Source organism: Malania oleifera, chromosome 9 (assembly GCF_029873635.1).
Source record: "Malania oleifera isolate guangnan ecotype guangnan chromosome 9, ASM2987363v1, whole genome shotgun sequence".
Lineage (NCBI taxonomy): Eukaryota > Viridiplantae > Streptophyta > Magnoliopsida > Santalales > Ximeniaceae > Malania > Malania oleifera.
In genome coordinates this window covers 81,526,848-81,546,239 of record NC_080425.1, presented here as the reverse complement: position 1 = coordinate 81,546,239, position 19,392 = coordinate 81,526,848, and the positions used below count along the sequence as shown (strand labels likewise).

The 19,392-nt window shown below is 35.2% G+C and overlaps 1 protein-coding gene across 13 annotated transcripts in view; it reads left to right on the top strand.

Moving 5' to 3' along the window:
• Positions 1-19,392, top strand: part of LOC131163757 (glutamyl-tRNA(Gln) amidotransferase subunit C, chloroplastic/mitochondrial) — a 34,156-nt gene that overhangs the window by 1,075 nt on the left and 13,689 nt on the right. For 5 of the 13 annotated variants that reach the window (XM_058120485.1, XM_058120484.1, XM_058120481.1 and 2 more), the window contains exons 2-3: positions 15,512-15,760; positions 15,921-15,961. In XM_058120485.1, coding sequence (XP_057976468.1) covers positions 15,572-15,760; positions 15,921-15,961 — 230 coding nt within the window. In that variant the 5' untranslated portion in view covers positions 15,512-15,571. Of the gene's footprint in view, positions 1-5,481; positions 5,567-15,464; positions 15,761-15,920; positions 15,962-19,392 lie in introns of all 13 variants that reach the window. The other 8 variants (XM_058120488.1, XM_058120487.1, XM_058120478.1 and 5 more) reach the window with 4 other exon arrangements.

The window sequence follows — 19,392 nt, the reverse complement described above, 5'->3', positions numbered from 1 at the left end:
TATGGAAAATTGGGAATGTCTATTTTGAGAGATTCTTCGGATTTGAAAATAGCTGTGTTTAAAGAAATTCGCATGCTTTAAAAACAGTTGTAATGTTTAGATTTTAGAGAGACTCACACGAGTCGCATGGTTCAAGTTTCTATTTTGAGTTGGATTGGGACTAATTTATTATGTTTTAATGCTTACAGTTTTACTTACATGAATCATGAGTTGTTAATTAGTATAAACGATTGAATGATTGATATAATTATTAGAAAAGTTAATACACAAACTAATCGCAAGTTGTCGCATACAACTTAAATTATTATGACACAATATAAATTTTTAATAAAATTATATTTGAGAATGGCGGATTATCCGCCCATCCGCCATGAATTATCCGACCCGAAACCGCCTAATCCGCCACTTAAACAAGTCGAATATGGATTATAATTTCTTCACACGATAATCCGCCTTATCCGCCACAGATTATCCGACCCGATCCGCTTTGCTAGGTCTACTTCAAAGTTCCTTAGTCTCTAGATTTTTGTAATTGTAATTTTGGATATAAAAATGCTCCAACAGTGTGGGATGAATTTGATAAATTAATGTGTTGTTAACAAGTTGGGTGTTTATTCTCTTCAATTCTAATTCAGGTACTACACTAGTTTATTATGCAGGTAAGGGTGAGTTGTGACTGAATAAAAACTACTAGGATAGATTGAAATGATGGCAAAAGCTGCTTGTTATTTTGAGGTGATATATTGGGTTTCTAGTTGGAATTTGAATTTCAGTAGAACATGAACATTTTATTTATGGGCCAAATATACATTTGGTACGTGTAGGGCTATATTTTAAATGGATGATTTTTGTTTTTATTGTGACATTAGAAGCAATTTTTTCTATATACAATGGGGTTATGGGATTGAAGGGTGCATACCACGCAACTCCCAGACTTTAATTGTACCAAGGGTTCCCTTCAAGATTCTTTCTTTTTCTCTAATCAAGGTCATCTCCATAGGGCTTTCGCTTTTTGAGGGATCTCTTTAGCTTCTTCATTCCCCCTCTTGGGTAGTATCCCCTTTTGCTTGCCGACCTTGACTTAAAAATCTTTCTTCGCCAGCAAATTTTACCAAATGACTTCTTAGAGTGGTGTTAGATCTGGTGGCATCATTCATGACAGTGCAAGTTTCATATTCATTTTCCCCATTCTCTCATGGGTTTCCTCCCTTTAGATTTAGGTTCTAATATTTAGAAGAGTAAGGGATGACATGATTACATATTCTTTGGTCAGATAGTCAACTGTTTTCGTAGACATTATAAAAATAAAATAAGTGGTTATTCTACTTCTGCAATACCATAAATGCTAACCAACCTTATGAAACAACTGGATTTCTTAGTGGTGGTCACGTACCCTCATTGGAGCAGTATAGCTGAGCTTATTTACATGAGACTCTAGACCCCATTCACCTACCCTTCTTGAAAAGAAGGAAACAAAGATAAAGGCTTAAGGCCTCAATTGGGGTTGGAGGCTGTGGATTCAGACACGAGGCTAAAATTCTCAGTGAAAAGGAATGGCAGTGATGGAGATTGGCTATGGTGATCTCAGGTTCTGCTTAGTGACGTGGGAGCTGGAAAATCGAATCTCATATTGTGCTTTGTCAAGGGCTAGTTCCTCTAATTTCATATGTGTCCGCTTGTACTCTGTTTGTCCATAAAATTGAAATTTTTTGTGTATGTTGTTTGGATTTTCAATGAGTGACAAAATCAGAAAATCAGATTGGCAAGGCACTATAGTTGAATCATGAACAATTGAGGGATTTCTTTACTGTAAGGTTGTGCTGGTAAGAGTGGGTCTTGTCCCACATCGACTAAATGAGGAAAAGACAGTTCTCCTCCCCCCTTTAAAACTTTCCCTAAGTCCTCGTTCTTCAATTTTGATGAGTTGGATCCCAAATGTGTCATGGAATGTCCAAATGTGTTGTGTGGAATGTGGGTTAGGTAGCATTGGGCCTTGGTTTGGGCTTAGACGCTTCACTCAGAGTTGAAGTATAATTTTTTCTTTTGGTTAGACATTATTTTTATTTTAAAAAACCAATAGAAATCGAATGGAACCTATTCAATTGCGGTTTAGATTTTTTTTGAATTGATGTTGGTTTAGATTTTTTTTTGAATTGATGTTGAATCGATGGTTTTTGGCTCAGTGCCAAATCAATTACATCCCTAATTGAAATAAAGTGGAAAGAAACTTTCTTGAGGTGAAGAAGCCTTGTGTTCTAAATTGGAATACTGTGGGATGCAAGGTGAAATAATATTAAATGGAAAGGTAATCAAATAAAGGGCAATGAATATTGTTTGGTGTTGCTTGGACCCTTGGGGTAGCTAGTTGACCAAATTAATTGGTAGTAAATGAATAAGTGTTCTAACCTTGTTTAGGTTATATTAGGTTAGTGACGACTCCATTGACCTATTTTTGACCCATATCTCATTCCTCAATTCTTGATTTCTTATTTCTAGTTCACCATTCATGTCGAGGCATCTAAAGATTCACTTTGGTAGAGGTTGCTCTATGATTTCATCAATCTGGTTTTGATAATACCAAACTATTGTGTACTAATGACTTTTTAATAGGGTTAAGCAATTTGAAGTTGAAGAATTGAGAGAAGATTTGAAGAATTAAATTTTGATTTAATTTCAATTGATCATAGTATTGCATATAATGATCAAAATTTTCTTTCTAACGGCTAGTAAGTAGTCAATCTGGTTCAATAAGTGGTCGACCAACTTGATCTGAAAAAGTTCATAACAAGAAGAAAATAACTAGTTTTTCTCCAATCTCATATATAGCCTCCAAGGCCTAAAGAACGTTAGAGAACATATTCATATTGAATTCTCAAGTGTCCAAACTCTTTACTCTCTGTTAATCTCTCTTTTGCCTTAAATTGCTCACTTTTGAGAGAGACATAAAAAACTCTTGTACCATAATCTTACATACTCTTTGATAGTTTTTTGAATTTCAAATTTGTAAATCATTCATTGTGGGGAAACTTGTTTGTAATCTATCTTGTAATTTGGTGTCCTTGCTTTTGTTAAACTAAGGTTGTATTGGTTTCCTTGTCTCCATAGAAAACAAGGGGTGTAACTAGTTTCCTTAGTCTCCAAAAAGCAAGGGATTAGTGGAGCCTTAAGGTAGTTTGCGTTGAGAGAGTGGACATAGGCCGGTTGCTGAACCACTATAAAAAGAGTTTGGATTTCTTTATCCCTACTCTTCTTTACATTAAAATAATTCAATATTTTTGTATTTACTTATTTTATTTAATTTGTTTTTTAATTTTGTATCAAATACATTAATTTATATTAAACCCAATTCACCCCCTCTTGGGTTGCCACTTGGGCCAACAATTAGTATTAGATCTAGGGCTTTTCTTTAAATTTTGACTTAACCATTTTTAGTGATCAATGGTAATCTTTAACTTTGGCATTGAAGGATTCTCCACCATTCGACTTCCATTCTCCAATGATGAGAAGGTTTACTTAAAAAAATAGGATGACCATTTTTCTAAACACCCTTGACTTTGATTTTTGGGATATTATCCAAGATGAATACACTCCCCTAACCATTATGGAGAATTGTGAGACCAAAACAAAATCTAGAAATATGTGGAATGATAATGAAAAACACATGCACCTAATAAATTCTAAACTTATGAACATCTTGCATTGTGCACTAAACCACATAGAATTTAATAGCATCATTGGATGTACCTCCGCTAATCAAATTTGGCACACACTTCATGTGACCCATGAAGGAACCTATAGGGTAAAATGATTTAGGATAAATATGCTTGTCACAGAATATGAAATGTTTGAAATGTATCAAAATGAGAACATTAATGATATGTTACAAGGTTTACTAATTTCATTAATGCTTTGAAATCTCTATGAGCACCTTCTTCCATACTCAATTTGTGAGTTTGAGACTCTCTATACTTAACTTTTGAGCATACACTTATGCTCAATTTGGAACATCTTGCATTGTGCATGGAATATGAAATGTTTGAAATATATCAAAATGAGAACATTAATGATATGTTACAAGGTTTTCAAATTTCATTAATGCTTTGAAATCTCTATGAGCACCTTCTTCCATGCTCAATTGGTGAGTTTGAAACTCTCTATACTTAACTTTCGAGTATACACTTATGCTCAATTTGGAACATCCTTTTATGTGCTTAATTCGAGGCTTTGTTCAATTTGGAAGCATCCCTTTGGCTATGCTCATCGTGAGTATATATCATTCCATACTTAATTTGTAGCACGTCACCACCTATGCTTGATGTGTAAGATTCCATCTTTCCTTGATCTCTTTATAAACCATGTCTCTCCACGCTCAATTTGTGAGCATACCAGGACCCTATGTCGAACTTATGAGCAACCATTGTTTATACCCAATCTGAGGCACTTATCAGTGTATGCTCAATGTGAGAACATTTAACAATGCTTAAATGTGACCACCTGTCTATACATGCTCAATTTATTAGCATGCGTCCATTTATACCTGATCCCTAAGAATCCATCATTTTGCCTATCTGTGGGCATCAAGTTTGCCATTTCCAATTCACAAATCACAAATATCTATGCATCCATGCTCACTCATGCTAGCCTTGAACATCTCAAATGTTAATTCATCTGGCATACTTAATCCATGTGCATCATGCCTCTCTTTATTGGTCTAATAGGAGAGCATTTATGATACATCCCTTCAATTTTCCAGTATGTCAAGATTCATGACATTAGGGGTACTTGGTCATAATCATGAGTCTTATTCATCTGGTTAGAATGCATTCATTCATTAATTCATGCATTTGTGCATTCTTACATTCATCCATGCACATATAAGTCAATCATGCATCCACACATAAGTCATTCATGCATTCATCCCTGCCTCCATGCATTCATGCATTTATACATGTTTAAGAAACTTCTTTGTAATGTTTGACCATTGCACAACCATTGTAAGAGTAATTCTTTGTTGATAATGTATAATTAGTCCTCTTGGTTATGTGGATTGAACTTTGTGGTGCCATGAAACTAGAAAAAATCCTTTGGTTGAGGTGAAGTTTCATTGCAATGGGAATGAGCATGTGCGATGCTCTTTGTTTCCAAGTGAATTCATGATCTGATATTTGTTTCCTATCAATTTTTTTTTTTAAAAAGGGATATTTTAGAAAATTCTCTAGGCACATTGTATTTCATCTCATGTTGCATCAATAAGTGTTCTTTTTCGGGCATGCCTAGAAAAAGAAAGGGGTTAATAAACTTGGTTTGACAAAGCTCTACATGAACTTTCACTAGAAGTGCATCATTGCCTATGAGAATCAATTGTGTTTTTAGGCATTTGGATTGACATGTTGTGCTTAATATGAATAAAACATTATTCTATTTAATCTAATGTGTGATAATTTTTTTCGTATTATTTGTTGATATTTGGACTAACGACAGGTATTCATCGTTTGGTCGACCAGTAAATCTCAAAGAACCTTAATGAATTGAGTTTTCACTTGTTAGCCCATTTAGCCCAAAACAAGTAAGTTAACTTCTTCTTTAGTCACTTTTCTAAATAGATTAGTGTTTGGGGTCCTTAGAAAATGATGATTCATTTGAGATAATGATAAATGTTAAGATGAAGACATGCCATCTTTGAGCTGTTGAATTTTAAAAAAAATTATCCTTTGCTAAGTCCAGTTGAGCTTATACATATATTTCTTAATCACCCATTAAAGGATCACCCCCTAACTTCGGGTAGTTTTGAGGGTGTTAGTGAAAATAAAAGGCAAAATGAAAAGAAGATGAGAAAAATAAAAAGGAAATGAAAATGAGTAGAAAAATGATAAATGAGCAAAAGCAAAGGAATGAAAGCTCATAATGAAAAGAGCAATAGAAAAGATGCAAGTGCCAAGTGGCAATTTAAAGAAAGAGAATTTTACAACCCCTCTCAAAGGTGATTGCTGGACAAGTTTGAAGCCCTCGTAGATATAAAATTTGAGCCTTATAATCATATTCTTCTTTAGTTCGTGAACCTCAACCTACATTTGGTTATTAATAGAAGTCCTGACTAGATTGGTCAATTGGTTTTTATCTCAATTAAATTGTCAAAATAGGACAGTAAAGTCTTGAAGTACATAATTATCAAATCTTGAGTTGGGTACATGGGCAGCTTATTGGCTCCATGCTACAAGTTCAGTCAATTCCACCCAAAAAAATCATTAAAATAAGAGTACTTACATTACTTGGGGAAAGGGCATCAATGTGGTTTTTAATCCTAGTTTCCCATCTTTCTTAAGCCCTAAAACTTGTCCTATGTTTCATCCGTGTCATACCACCTTGAAGGCCAAAATTCAATAGTGATACTCAAAGAATAACGTTGTTACACATAAAGATTGATAAAACAATGGCAATGTCGCAATGTCAGACCATGTTTTCCAAAGTAAAAGAACTGACAACAAAGAACAAATTTGAGAAGTACACACTCAGAAGAGAAACGCCCAATGGGGTTCAACTATTGATTAAAGTTGGAAATGGCATCCATATAAGCAAAGATAGAGAAACGATAAAGAGAAAAAAAAAAAGTTGAGCTAAAAACTTAAAAGGGCAGTTCAACAACTCCCTATGAGGATGGCATTTAAAATGATGATGGGTGTCCAGCATACGAAGTTCTAGAATTGAGATATTGGTGACACGGCCCAAGTTGATTTGAAGTCATTATCCATTAGATCAATTATTAGGCTAACATATAGCCAAATATAGATTCGATAATGCAAATTGATCACTAGGAATTTGCATCACATTATTTTGTGGTTTCTTTTCATTTTTTAAATATAAAATTATGAATTCTCTTGAAAGTAAATAGCCAATCATACGATTTGCTAACCTATCAATAAAAGAGATTTTAGGTTGCACCTTGTCAAAAGGGCACTTGAAGAGAGTCTACAAGCTTGTAGACTAATATTGAACATTCTCAAAATGAACAAGATGGCTTGAATCAAGAAAGATTCATGATAGTACAATTGGCAAAAGTGACACGATAAAAAAATTGCAACAGTGCTAAAAGATTTGAAAGCGATCGGATAAATAAAGAAATGCCTTGTGGGAACTGTAGTTGATCATTGCATGGTGAGAAGGTAAGTAGAAATAAAGTACTTCATGTATCAATACATGCTACATCTCATGGACCTTTCATTTGCAAAATCATTCTTAACAGAGCTCAAAGTATTGTCAACCAGGATTGGTCTATCACTTCCACCTTTATTCCTTGTAGACTAAGCTAGTTTACACCAACCAATGGCTAGTGGTTTGCCTGTGCCAATGGTAGTTATCTATTTTATAAACCAAGTTGGTTTGTCGCCAATGGCTAGCAACTTGCTTGTGCTAAAGGCATCTCTTATGGATTGGGCTTTTCTATGCCTACTAACGGCTAGCGACTTGCCCTTGTCAAAGGTAAGTTTCTATTTTACAAACCAAGATGGTTTGTCATCAATGCCTAGTGAATTGTATGTGTCAAAGGTCAAAGGCATCCCTTGTAGATTGAGCTAATCTATGCCTACCAATGGTTAGCGACTTGTGCATGTCAAAGGTAGTTATCTATCTTAAAAAACAAGTTGGATTATCTCCAATGACACAATACCATGCCAAATGTTTATTTATTTCGAAATCTATTAGTGACATAGTGATATGGTTACCTAGGTCTATGATAGTTTCCTTTCCTGAAAACCGTTATTGGTTTTCTCATAATGACATAGCAGTGTGCTTACCCATGTCAAAGGTTTATTTCGTCCAACATCTATCAAGGACATAGTGGTTATGGTTACCCAAGTCTCTAGTAGTTTCCTTTTGTAAAAATTGTGATTGATTTTCTCACTAATGATACAATAGTGTGGTTACCCATGCTAGAGGTTTATTTCTTCTAAAATGTATTAGTGATACAATGGTATGGTTAACTTGGTCTCTAATAGTTTTCTTTCCTGAAAAATCGTGATTGGTTTTCTCTCCAATGGCACAATGGTGTGGTTACCGATATAAGAGTTTTATTTCTTCCAACATCTATCTATCAATGACATAGTGGTGTGGCTACCCCCATCTCCGATAGTTTTCTTTCCTGAAAATTAAGATTGATTTTCTCATCAATGACATAGTGATCACTATAAAAAAATTGGTTTTTAGTGATGAAAGTATTAGTGACGGTTCCAATTTCATCATTAAAAGTGACATATTAATGACGATTTTTAAAATCCGTCACTAATAGTGCAAGTATTAGTGATGGTTTTCGAAGCCGTCATTAATAATATACTTTTAGTGGCAAAACAAAAACTATCACTAATACTTGCGTCACTAAAAACCAGCTCTCCCGCTCAAACCATCGCGGGAAACTACTTTTCACGTGGAAACTATTCTGGGAAAATATTAGCGACGTTTCTTGGGGTATTAGTGACGAATTGAAGGCTTCACTAAAACAAAATATCAGTGATGATTTTTTAACCGTCAGTAATAGTAATATAGTAGTCACGGTGTGTGTAAACAGTCACTAATAGTTCATTATCAGCGACGAATTTAATGCATTTGTTGACCGGAAAAACAAGTAGATTAGCTTATAGATAATCCAAACCTAAGGCCTTCCCACTAAGACAGAGATGACCAAGGAATCACCTCGATTGTTAGGTCACCTAAGTGGCCAAGATGCACCACAAATGAGAATCTGGATGAGTTGAAGATAAAATACAACGAAAAGAGCATGTCCTAGGTTTAATGGGATCAGACCCCGGCTTTACACATCATATTATATAGCTTTTCCCCTAATTAGAAAGTCCCACTTTCATCATTTGCGAAAGATTTTAATTTGTTGTTTCTTTGAGACAGACTTTGTAGTGTTAATGTGCAAAGGCTTCACACGCGGAAGCATTACTCATTTTTAGCTTCTTCAATGAATCAGGTCCTGAAGGTCTTCTCACACTTTTTCTAATAGAAGCAACCTCTTTCAAATCTAAAGGAAATATTTACATGTCTGACCATGGACTGGATTGTTCTTAACATAGTGGACAAAAAAAAATGGAAGATATGTCATTGATATATAGTGAATATTGGTTGAAAAGATTCTCTAAATTTTAACATTTTCAAGTTCATTTCTTTTGGAATAATCGTGTACAAACCAGGGTAGGTGTGGTGAAGTTCTGCAATGATTGGACTGATTTCTTAAATGCAATAGAATTAATTTGAGAGATCTTTTGAAGTTGTTCATCACATACAGTAAAAGAAATGGGGTGCACGAAAGAGAAACAACACGCTTTTGTTCAAATGCATATGCATATATGGGTGAGTTCCTTGTGAAGATGATTACAATTCAGTAGGGCTAGTAAGCTAAAAGGCTATCTTCGTAGCAGTGGACAGATAAAAAGAGTTGTTGATATTGCCCTGTTAGTAAGCAAAACTTGACACCACAAATGAGAATCTGGACGAGTTGAAGATAAAATACAATGAGAAGAGCATGTTGTAGGTTTAATGGAACCAGACCCTTTACACATCATATTATTTAGCTTTTCCCCCAATTAGGAAGTCCCACTCTCGTCATCTGCGGAAGATTTTAATTAGTTTCTTTGAGACAGACTTTGTAGTGTTAATGTGCAAAGGCTTCACGGAAGCATTACTCATTTTTAGCTTCTTCAATGAATCAAGTCCTCAAGGTCTTGTCTCACTTTTCCTAATACTAGCAACCTCTTTCAAATCTGAAGAAAAGATCTATATGTCTGACCATGGACTGGGATTTTTCTTAGCATAGTGGACAAAAAAAATGGAAGAGCTATCATTGATAGTGAACCAAGCATATATATGGATTACCAGTAGTCATTTGAGTGGATGAATTCAAGGTCCGCATCGGCCGCAGTTAAGCCGGAATGAGATTCTGCATCCGCAGCAGCCATGTCGGTGCATGCATGGGTGGGTGGTTCGTGAAGATGATTACAATTCAGATGGGCCAGTATGAGACTATTGTCGTAGCAGTGGACAGATAGGAACTATTGCTGATATATATTGTCCAGGAAGAAAGACCGTCACTGTTGGAATTGATGTATTCCCAGAGGGGGGGGTTGAATTGGGTATTTAAAACTTTTCTCCTAGGTCAATTCAGATTTCACAAACAATATTACACAAACCTAGAGTCTTTCTATATAATCAAAACCTCAATCAAATATTCAAACAATTAAACACAAACATTCAAGTGTTGAAATTTAAATTGTGAAAATTAAAAGCAGACACAAGAAATGTTATCGAGATTCGGTCAATACTGCCTATGTCTCCGCCTCAGCTCGCAAGCCCAAGGATTACCATTATTGCTCACTTAACAGGTGGAGCAACACCATTTACAACACCAGGTTAAATTATCAGGGCTGACCTTAACCTTTACAACAAATCCTTATGGGTTGGATTAACACCCTTCTAGGCCACGTCTGGAATACTACAAATAATGAAACACAAATTTTTTGTACAATATATGTGTTTCTCCAATAAGCATATATGTACCAGTATAACCAATACATTTCAATATGATAGGATCTATAAGCTCAGTGAAGATAATATGCCTACTCTCAAGATAATGCAAATATTGCAATCACAGTGTGAGAGTGTATGTGTAGGGATCTTTGAATCAAAATGACAATATCAATTACAACATGCAATATCAAAAATCTTGAAACACACAATCAAAATATCGAAAATGATTTTCAAAAGTCAAGCACACGAGATAGTTTGAAAACAAGCTTGTCAAAAATATTTTCTTCAAAGCACAAGACAAACTCTTGAGTCTTGCAACAAGAATGCAAAGACTCGCTAGCTTACGAAAGTTTCCTTACAAATGAATTTATGGATTAAATCTCCGGGGGAAAACTTTAGAAAAGAATTTGAGACTCTTGTAATTTAGTTATTGTGTTCTTGAAAAGAAAAAAAAAGGTTTAGTTTTCTGTATTCAGGCTGAAGTTTTGAAATAAACTAAGTTCTATAAAAGAAAATGAGGCACTACTTCAAATTTCTCTTTCCTATTATTTAGTTATTGAGAAAAATAGAAGAACATTCTCGTGCTTGGCCACTGCCAGTTGGTTAAGTGGATGGAGGCATCTCTTGTCTTTGTCTAGTGAGATGCTCAGTGACTTCCCTGTGACCCTTGCTGTATTTCCTTTACCTTTTCCCACAATCCGGACAAAATTAGGGACGGATCCTCCAGAACCAACTGAGGAAGAGCACGCCTCACATTGGCTTATTTTACTTACCTGTATGCTGTTTCTCTCCCTCAAAACAGGGACAGAAAAATTAGGATAACCCATGTGCGGTTCTGCATATAGTGAGGTCTGCAAACAAAGGAATTATTACCAACCCATTTGTGTTGTTGCTCTCTGCTGATATTTTGGCACAGTAGGCCAGTAGCCTTCGGCTCATTGTAGTGAGACCTAACAAGTTTAGCCCAGATTGTTTGAAATTCAAATTACAGGTCATATCTTCCATAGACTAGTAATAAATCTCCTCTCTTTCTGTGGGAGGCATCCTCAATTTGGCTATATAAGGTCATTAATCTATATGTTAATTTAAATATTGTTACCTAGAAAATTAATAAAGTTGGAAATTCCAAACTTGGTAAGACAGATTCTACATTACCAGTAGGAGAAGACAAAACTAGTAAGAAACTGCAGGGCTGAGAATCAAAAAATTGAAAGCGAAGGCAATACATTTTGTGTGCAAAAACAGTACAGAAATATGGGGAAACAACAAATATGTTGTGACAGACTAAAGAAAACAAGGCAGCACTCAAATCTGATCATGAATGCAATTATGTGAAGTAGAAAGAAGGAGAAGAAAAGAACTTGCATTTGGTTAACAGATCCTGCTATGTACTGGAGAGAGCAATAAATTTGTTGGATGTGGCTGTAACAAGGTGTGATAGGGCTATGGAATTACCACTTTGACAATTTTCCTGTAAAGAGCCTTATGCTGAACTGAATGAACTACCCTGCAGTAGGATTAAAGCAGGTGAAGTGTCTTGTAGAAAATACGAAACCTTATGCAACTCAAAGCACAGTGACTTTGTTTCAATAAAACAAACACCACTTTAGAGAGAAACAACAATACATACTTTTTTTGAACTGGAAGAAAAACGCTAGAAGGTAATTCAGAAAAGTTACTTTGCTTCAATTCCATGGTAGCTAGTAAACCCCCCCCCCCCCTCCCCCCCAACACACACACAATTACCTATCCTGAAACAAGCAGAAGCTCTACCCCTCCCCATGTTATTACAGACTTTAATTCCATCATTAGATTGATAGATGATGGAATTAACATCAGTGATTGATAGAGAGATAGACTGACAGAGTCAGAGATTAGTAGTTTAAATTTCATCAAGGAGAAAAAATGTTAGGCCAGAATGACTTGTAGACATCATAGGGCACATGCCCCATATGGTCGGTGCTCATCACAATGGCAGCAGCAGCAGCAGCAGTTGTAGCAGTAGTGCTGCTTCCATAAGTACTGCCTTGCAATGGAGGAAATGCTGCAGCCATCTGCTTATGGAAACTTAAAATATCCAAAATGATTAAGATCTGTTGTAGTTGAGGCAAACTTAAATGATGATTCGATTGCCTTAAACCAGTTTACGGTGCTTGGTTTGGTTCCTTTCTTCAGTTGAACAGTCTGAAGTCATGTTGTTATTTGGACTCATTTACTAAGGTGATTGGCTTGATGCTCAAGCTTTGGCTTAGGGCTCCGTTTGTGTACCTTGGAACTGAAAATTGTGTTTGGTTGTGATATTGGACAACCTGTTAGTAAATTTAAGCATGCACTTTAAAGGATCTGGACAATGGATACTCTTAATGTACCCAGAGCATTACATGAGTGTTAGCTTTGTAAGATAGGTGCCTCAATGACTATACAAGTCATTAACATGGTGGTGCTACTTCGCTGGTTGCTTTGTGAATATGAATTTTACTGCAGGATAAGCTGCTTGTATCCATAGTTGTAGCATGGTAAATCCCACTATTCAAACAATATGTAAGAAGTTTTCCCATTGATGTTTATTGATCACAGCATGTAAATTAACATACAAATAATTTTAATCAATGCAGAAAACTTGTCATCACAGCTTGACGTGTACCATGCTTATTGTAGCCATTTTCTGTGCAATAGCTGTCGACTTGTATGTGCTGGTTGCTGGAGAGATTTATTTGATTGTATTTTGTAACTTATAAAATAGATTAAATAGCAATTCGATAAAAGAGAAATTAATTGATTAGTATATACTTCATATGATTGAACATAGGCTGTGAGTTTAATTTCAGTTGATAAATTTGACAGGCAATGTAATGCACTGTCATCTAAGGTAGCGTATAATCTTTGTATTCATTTTATATAAATGTAAATATACATGGACAAAGCTATGTAGGAAATTTGATTACATAAAATTAAATGCAAATGGTATTTGTAGCATTGTTTTTTCTAACTTTTTCCCCCCTCTGCTCTTTTTATGTGGTGCTTCGTCTTTGGGTCTCCTTGATGGCTATGTTGGCAGATTATTTAATATATGTTATTACATCTAAAATTGTAACATATTTTGAAAAAATAATTGTTAATCTTGGCTTATTGGGATGGGTAGCTAAACCCAATCTATTTAATATATGTCACTACGTAGTCATAGGCCTCGAATTAGTTCTGATGTGTTAGATTTTTATGCAAAACGAGAATATATTAGAAGACTTGTGCAAGATCGTGAGGTAGCGTGTATCGACCAATTGAGAATGAATAGACAAGTGTTTTTTAAATTGTGTGAGATGTTGGAAAATATCAGGCACATTGGGCACTTTAGCTCAACAAGGAACATGCTTATAGATGAGCTAGTAGGAATGATCTTAAACATTCTTGCCCAATTTTGGACGTTTGGGGAAAAACAATTAGCCTATGTTTCCTCAAGGTTTTGAATGCAGTAATGCATTTACGTGCACATCTGTTTAAAAAATCGGAACCCATCTCTGCATACTCCTCAAATAATTGATGGAAATGGTTTAAGGTAGGTAGATTACATATTTACTACTTTTTTGGTTTAGGTTTAAATACATTTTGGCACTTCTTTTACAATGTTATTTGATTTCGATTGTAAAATGACCTAGGTGCTTTAGATGAGACTTTTATTGGAGTTAGGGTACTCGTGGTGAATAAACCTAGATACCAAAATCACAAAGGTGATATTGTAATGAACATGTTAGGGGTATGTACACCTGAAATGCATTTTGTCTATGTTCTTCCTGGTTGGGAGGGATCTGCAGCTGATGGGAGAGTTTTTTCGTGATGCAATCAGTAGGAGACATGGGCTTAAAGTTCCCTATGGATAATTGTAGAATTACCTAGATGCTTTAGATGGGACTTTAAAGAGTTAGGGTACTCGTGGTGAATAAACCTAGATACCAAAATCGCAAAGGTGATATTGTAATGAACATGTTAAGGGTATGTATACCTGAAATGCAATTTGTCTATGTTCTTCCTGGTTGGGAGGGATATGCAGCTGATGGGAGAGTTCTTCGTGATGCAATCAATAGGAGACATGGGCTTAAAGTTCCCTATGGATTATTTTAAAAATTTGTGAGTTGAATTAGTTTTATAGTGAAGTGTATGTAATTTGATATTTTGATTTTGGTTTTTATTAAATTTTTTAATTTATTTATATATTTATTTTTTTAACTTTAATATTTGGGAAAATATAGCTCGATGGTTCAAATTATATGCATTTTTAATTTGTTTTTGAGAAATGTGATAATTGAAGGAGATGAATGTACTTGCATTTATTTATTTATTTGATAATCTGAAGCATATGAAAAATATTTTCATTTTTTGGATTATATTCATGTGAAGGCAAATGGGAATTAATAAGGTGAAATGCAAGTGGGACATGCTTAGGGAGAATTGGGAATAAAAACAATAAGAATGGATATTCCTTTTTGCAAACCAAACAAAGGAATAGGAATAGTTGCTCTATTCCTTCTCTATTCCATTCATATGGAATAACTATTCTATTCCTAAAAATAGGTTTTCCGAAAATCAAACGTAACCTTCGTGTCTGTTTGGAACTTGAAAAATCTTACGGATAGGAAAATATGAAGAAATCCACTTTTTCTTATTTGTTTATCAAGGAAAGTGAGAAAGAAAACAAAAATTATGCCAAATCAATGAATAAAAATATGAATTTACACCATTTACATTTGATTTTTCTTTATTTTTAACCATTTTAAAAAAATCATTTTTAGTTGTATTTGGTATAAAGGGAAAATATAGTGGAAAATGAGTTTACTTTTTTTCTTTCCTTTCTTTTTCTCACCCAAAATTCTTGATCCAAAAGGACCCTTAGAAAATTATAAATTGAGAAATGGAAAACTCTCACAACTAAACTGTACCTAGTATTTTTTTAGTGCAAAAGATTAAATGACATCGTTATTAATGACCTAAAATCACCAAGGCAAGTAACTGTGCACGGAGAGTGGATAGGAGCATCAGCTAGCGAGGCCCCTCCATCAAAATGGGAAGCAGCAGGGCAGTGTTTATGCTTTGCCAAATACCGACAAAGCATTGCCTTTGTAGCCGCCAAAGCTGCTTTGGAAAAGCATTTATGCAAAGAGTCCGGAGCTACTCTGCTCGCTCAGCTCAGGATCCTCCCGATGTGCCTCGTTTGGCTGAAACCGCTCGTATCTCTCTTACTCCATCTGAGGTTTAATCTTTGTCTTTGGTCTTGCATGATTTGAGTTTCTGGCAAGTTTTCGCCCAATCTAAGAAGTTGAATTTATTCATTTTTTAATTTAGAAGAAGAAAAGCTCTTCCAAATTGTTGTTTTGTACTTTTTAACTAATTTAATTCTCATTTGTATGCAGGTTGAGGAATTTGCTCCAAAAATTCAACAAGTAATAGACTGGTACTCCTTTCTCCATCTCTCGCTCTTGTGTGCAGAAATAGTACGCACCGACTTGCACATACTTAATCATTTGTGGTTATTGTATATTGCATGAACTTGAGGATTTGGTTTTTCTGTTATGCATCTGTTCCATTGTTGTTGAGACGATGGAGGAAGATATACTAAAGATTTTTGAGTTTTCTGTTTTCTTTTTGGCTAACAGATGGAAATTAAGAATGTGCATTTGTGTGACTAGGACTGTACACGGTTCGGTGCGATTCGGTTTTGGCCAAAACCGAAAACCGATCCGAAATTTTCAGTTTTGGAATTTCTGAACCGAAACTGAAACCGAACTGAAATTATGCTTTAATTGAAAACCGAAAATGTGGCGGTTCGGTTGCGGTTTTTCGGTTTTAAAGCGATTTTTTTTACAAAAAAAATAACCTTTATTTTTTATTGGGACTCATAATTTTAACAAAATAAAATATGTTGGACACTTTTAACAAAAATAACCTTTATTTTTCATAAAGTTCTTAAAAATTTATTGATGATTTTTATTTTCTATAGTGACTATATAGCTATATTGCATGCTATATTTTTACTGGCTATATTATATATATATATCTTATATAAAACGGTTTTTTGGTTTTTTTCGGTTCGGTTTTAACATAAAACTGAAACCGAAACCGAACTATTTTATTTTTGAAAACCGCAACCGAAACTGAAAACCAAAAAACTGAACCATTTATGGTTTCGGTCCGATTTTCGGTTTTTCGGTAATTTTTATACACCCCTAGCAACACATGCATATTATGTGTCAAATGCAATGTTGATTTAACCTCTAAAATTTGTTTTAAAAGCATGATAATCAGTGTTTTAAAAGGCAAAGGCATAAGGCGAGATGTTTTACCTTTCCTAAGACGAGGCCTAAGCCTCGAGGTGTTGAGGATTAAGCCTTTTAGGAATTTAATTTTTTATTATTTTAAATATATAAAATAAGTTATATATATCAAAATTAATATGGAATTTATTAAATTTTGTTGTTTTAATTGTAAACAAAGAATTATATGGAAACAAAACTCTAAAGTCCAAATACATAAATCAGCCACAGGGCCAGGCGTGGGCATGTGGCTGCCATGTGCACACTTGACAGAAATATCAGTAGGGCACAGAAAGGGGTGGGGGAACAGCTCCTCTCTAGACTAGGAGAACACGTGACGACTTGAGATATGAGAGAGAAGTTGTCAAGACGTGAGACGAGAGAGAGAGACTCGAAAACACCAATTGGTCCATCAGAGAGAGAAGATTAGGAATTGTGCTTGGCAAGAGAGACACCAACGTTGGATGAGCCTTGCTGGAGAAGATCAACACAACTTTGTTAAAGAGAGGCCTTGTCAAGGGAGTTGCTTCGTCGAGGGGGGTGCTTAGTTGAGAGGTTGCCATCATTGAGGAGGGACTGGAGCTTGCACGAACGAAGGGGATCTGTTCCCTAATATGATATTTTCTATTTCTTAAAATATTTATATTATTTAGAAAATAGGTTAATAAGAGGATCAATATACATACGCCTTTAATTTTGAGGCATGAAAAGTGCATTTTTTTTGGCTGAGGCATATTCCCAGCTGCAAAAGGCATACACATATGGGGAGTTATTACATTTTAAAATACGCCTTAGGGCGTTTTTGCCCAAAAACACATTGAGGCACACCTCAAAGGCGGTGGTTAAGAACGCTTTTAAAAGACTGATGATAATTATGGAAAGAATTTTTGGAGTCAAAAGTTTTAGGATAAATAAAAAAATGAGGGAAAATGTATGAAATAATTTCAATCATAGTAGGAGTAATATTAAAGAAAAGTTTAAACTTGATGGTCAAGAAACTAATAGCAATACTAGATTTTGATACCTTGAATCTATTATGCAAGCGGAAGGAGAAATCAAAGATGTTATACGTAGAGTTAAAGTACGATTGATAAAATGGAGAAGTTTGTGTTATGTGATCAGTGAATACCCTTAAAATTAAAAGGAAAGTTTTATGGTGTGACTATAAGACTAGCTATGCTTTATGAATCAAAATGTTGTAAAACTAAGAAACAACATATCCAAAAAGTAAAAGTTGTTGAAATAAGAATATTAAAGTGACGAGTGGTATAACAGTAAAAGATAAATTAAGGTATGAATATATTCGCAATTAGTTAGGCAATCGCACGAAGATAAGGGAAGGGCGACTTAGATGGTTCAAACATCTGCAACATAAGCCAAACAGCGTAGAAGAGTGAGCTCTAAAAAATTGCATTAAACTCATTTGCTACGAGTCCACTATGCCAATTAGTAACCATAGTAAACCATTGCTCTTTACTGAAATGAAGTGTCAAGATTGAATTTTTGAAAACTCTCTTGTTTCTCTCTTTCCATGCGCACCAGAAAATTGTGAGAGGAATGAGAGAAAGCCTTCCTCTTTTGCTTTGTTGCTTGAATCACTCTCCAAACCTAGAGCTCCCCTCCAACAAATCTAGTGGTAACCCACCTTTGTTCGATAAGAATCAAAACCACATTCCAAAGGTTTCTAGTCCAAGGACAATGGAGAAGGGTGTGGTCTACTGATTCAGCCTGAACCTTGCGAAGGGCATATCTGATGGCAAAGGAGACCCTCCTTTTTTGCAAGTTGTTGAGGGTCAAGATCTTACCATAAGCTACTTCTTAGGTAAAAAATGCAACCTTATTCGGGGCATCTGTCTTCCATAATTGAGAGCAAGGGGAGTGAATGTTGATCGACTCCTGGATAAAGAGTTTCTTGTAAAATTATTTGACAATGAAGATCCCTTTTTTGTCCAAGGACCAAACAAGGTCATTAATGTTTTGAGGTTGGATCTTGTGAAGATGATTGTAGAAATCAATGAGCTGGTGAAGTTCCCAATCTTCCACATTTCTATAAAAAGGGATATTCCAGAAAACCCCTGAATTGATGCTTGAAGGTGCTGACTAATGCAAGCATCTCTATGACAAGCTATGTTTTAGATGGTTGGAAATAAGACACTAAGAATCTTCGGATAAATCCACACATCATACCAAAAATAAATGTTGTCTCCATCCCCTACTTGAAATCTAATTGGGGATAAAAAGTCATTCTAGCCTTTCCAAATGTATTTCCACGCCCCTATGTCGTATGGTCCTCTGCCAGCCGGAGAGATCTACCTATTGTGCTCAAGCCCATATTTTATTGCTACAATTTTCTGCCAAAGGTGATCCTTCTCAATCATGAATTTCCAAAACCATTTTCCAAGAAGGTCTTTATTGAAGATGCGAAAGGACTTCAAACCCAAGCTTCTTGAACTAATTGGCTGTTTCACTAGGCCCCATTTGACTAGGTGGAATTTGAATTTTGGCCCCACCTTCCCCCCAAGGAACCTATTTTGTTCCCTTTCATTATTTTGGCAATAAAAATTGGGAGTGG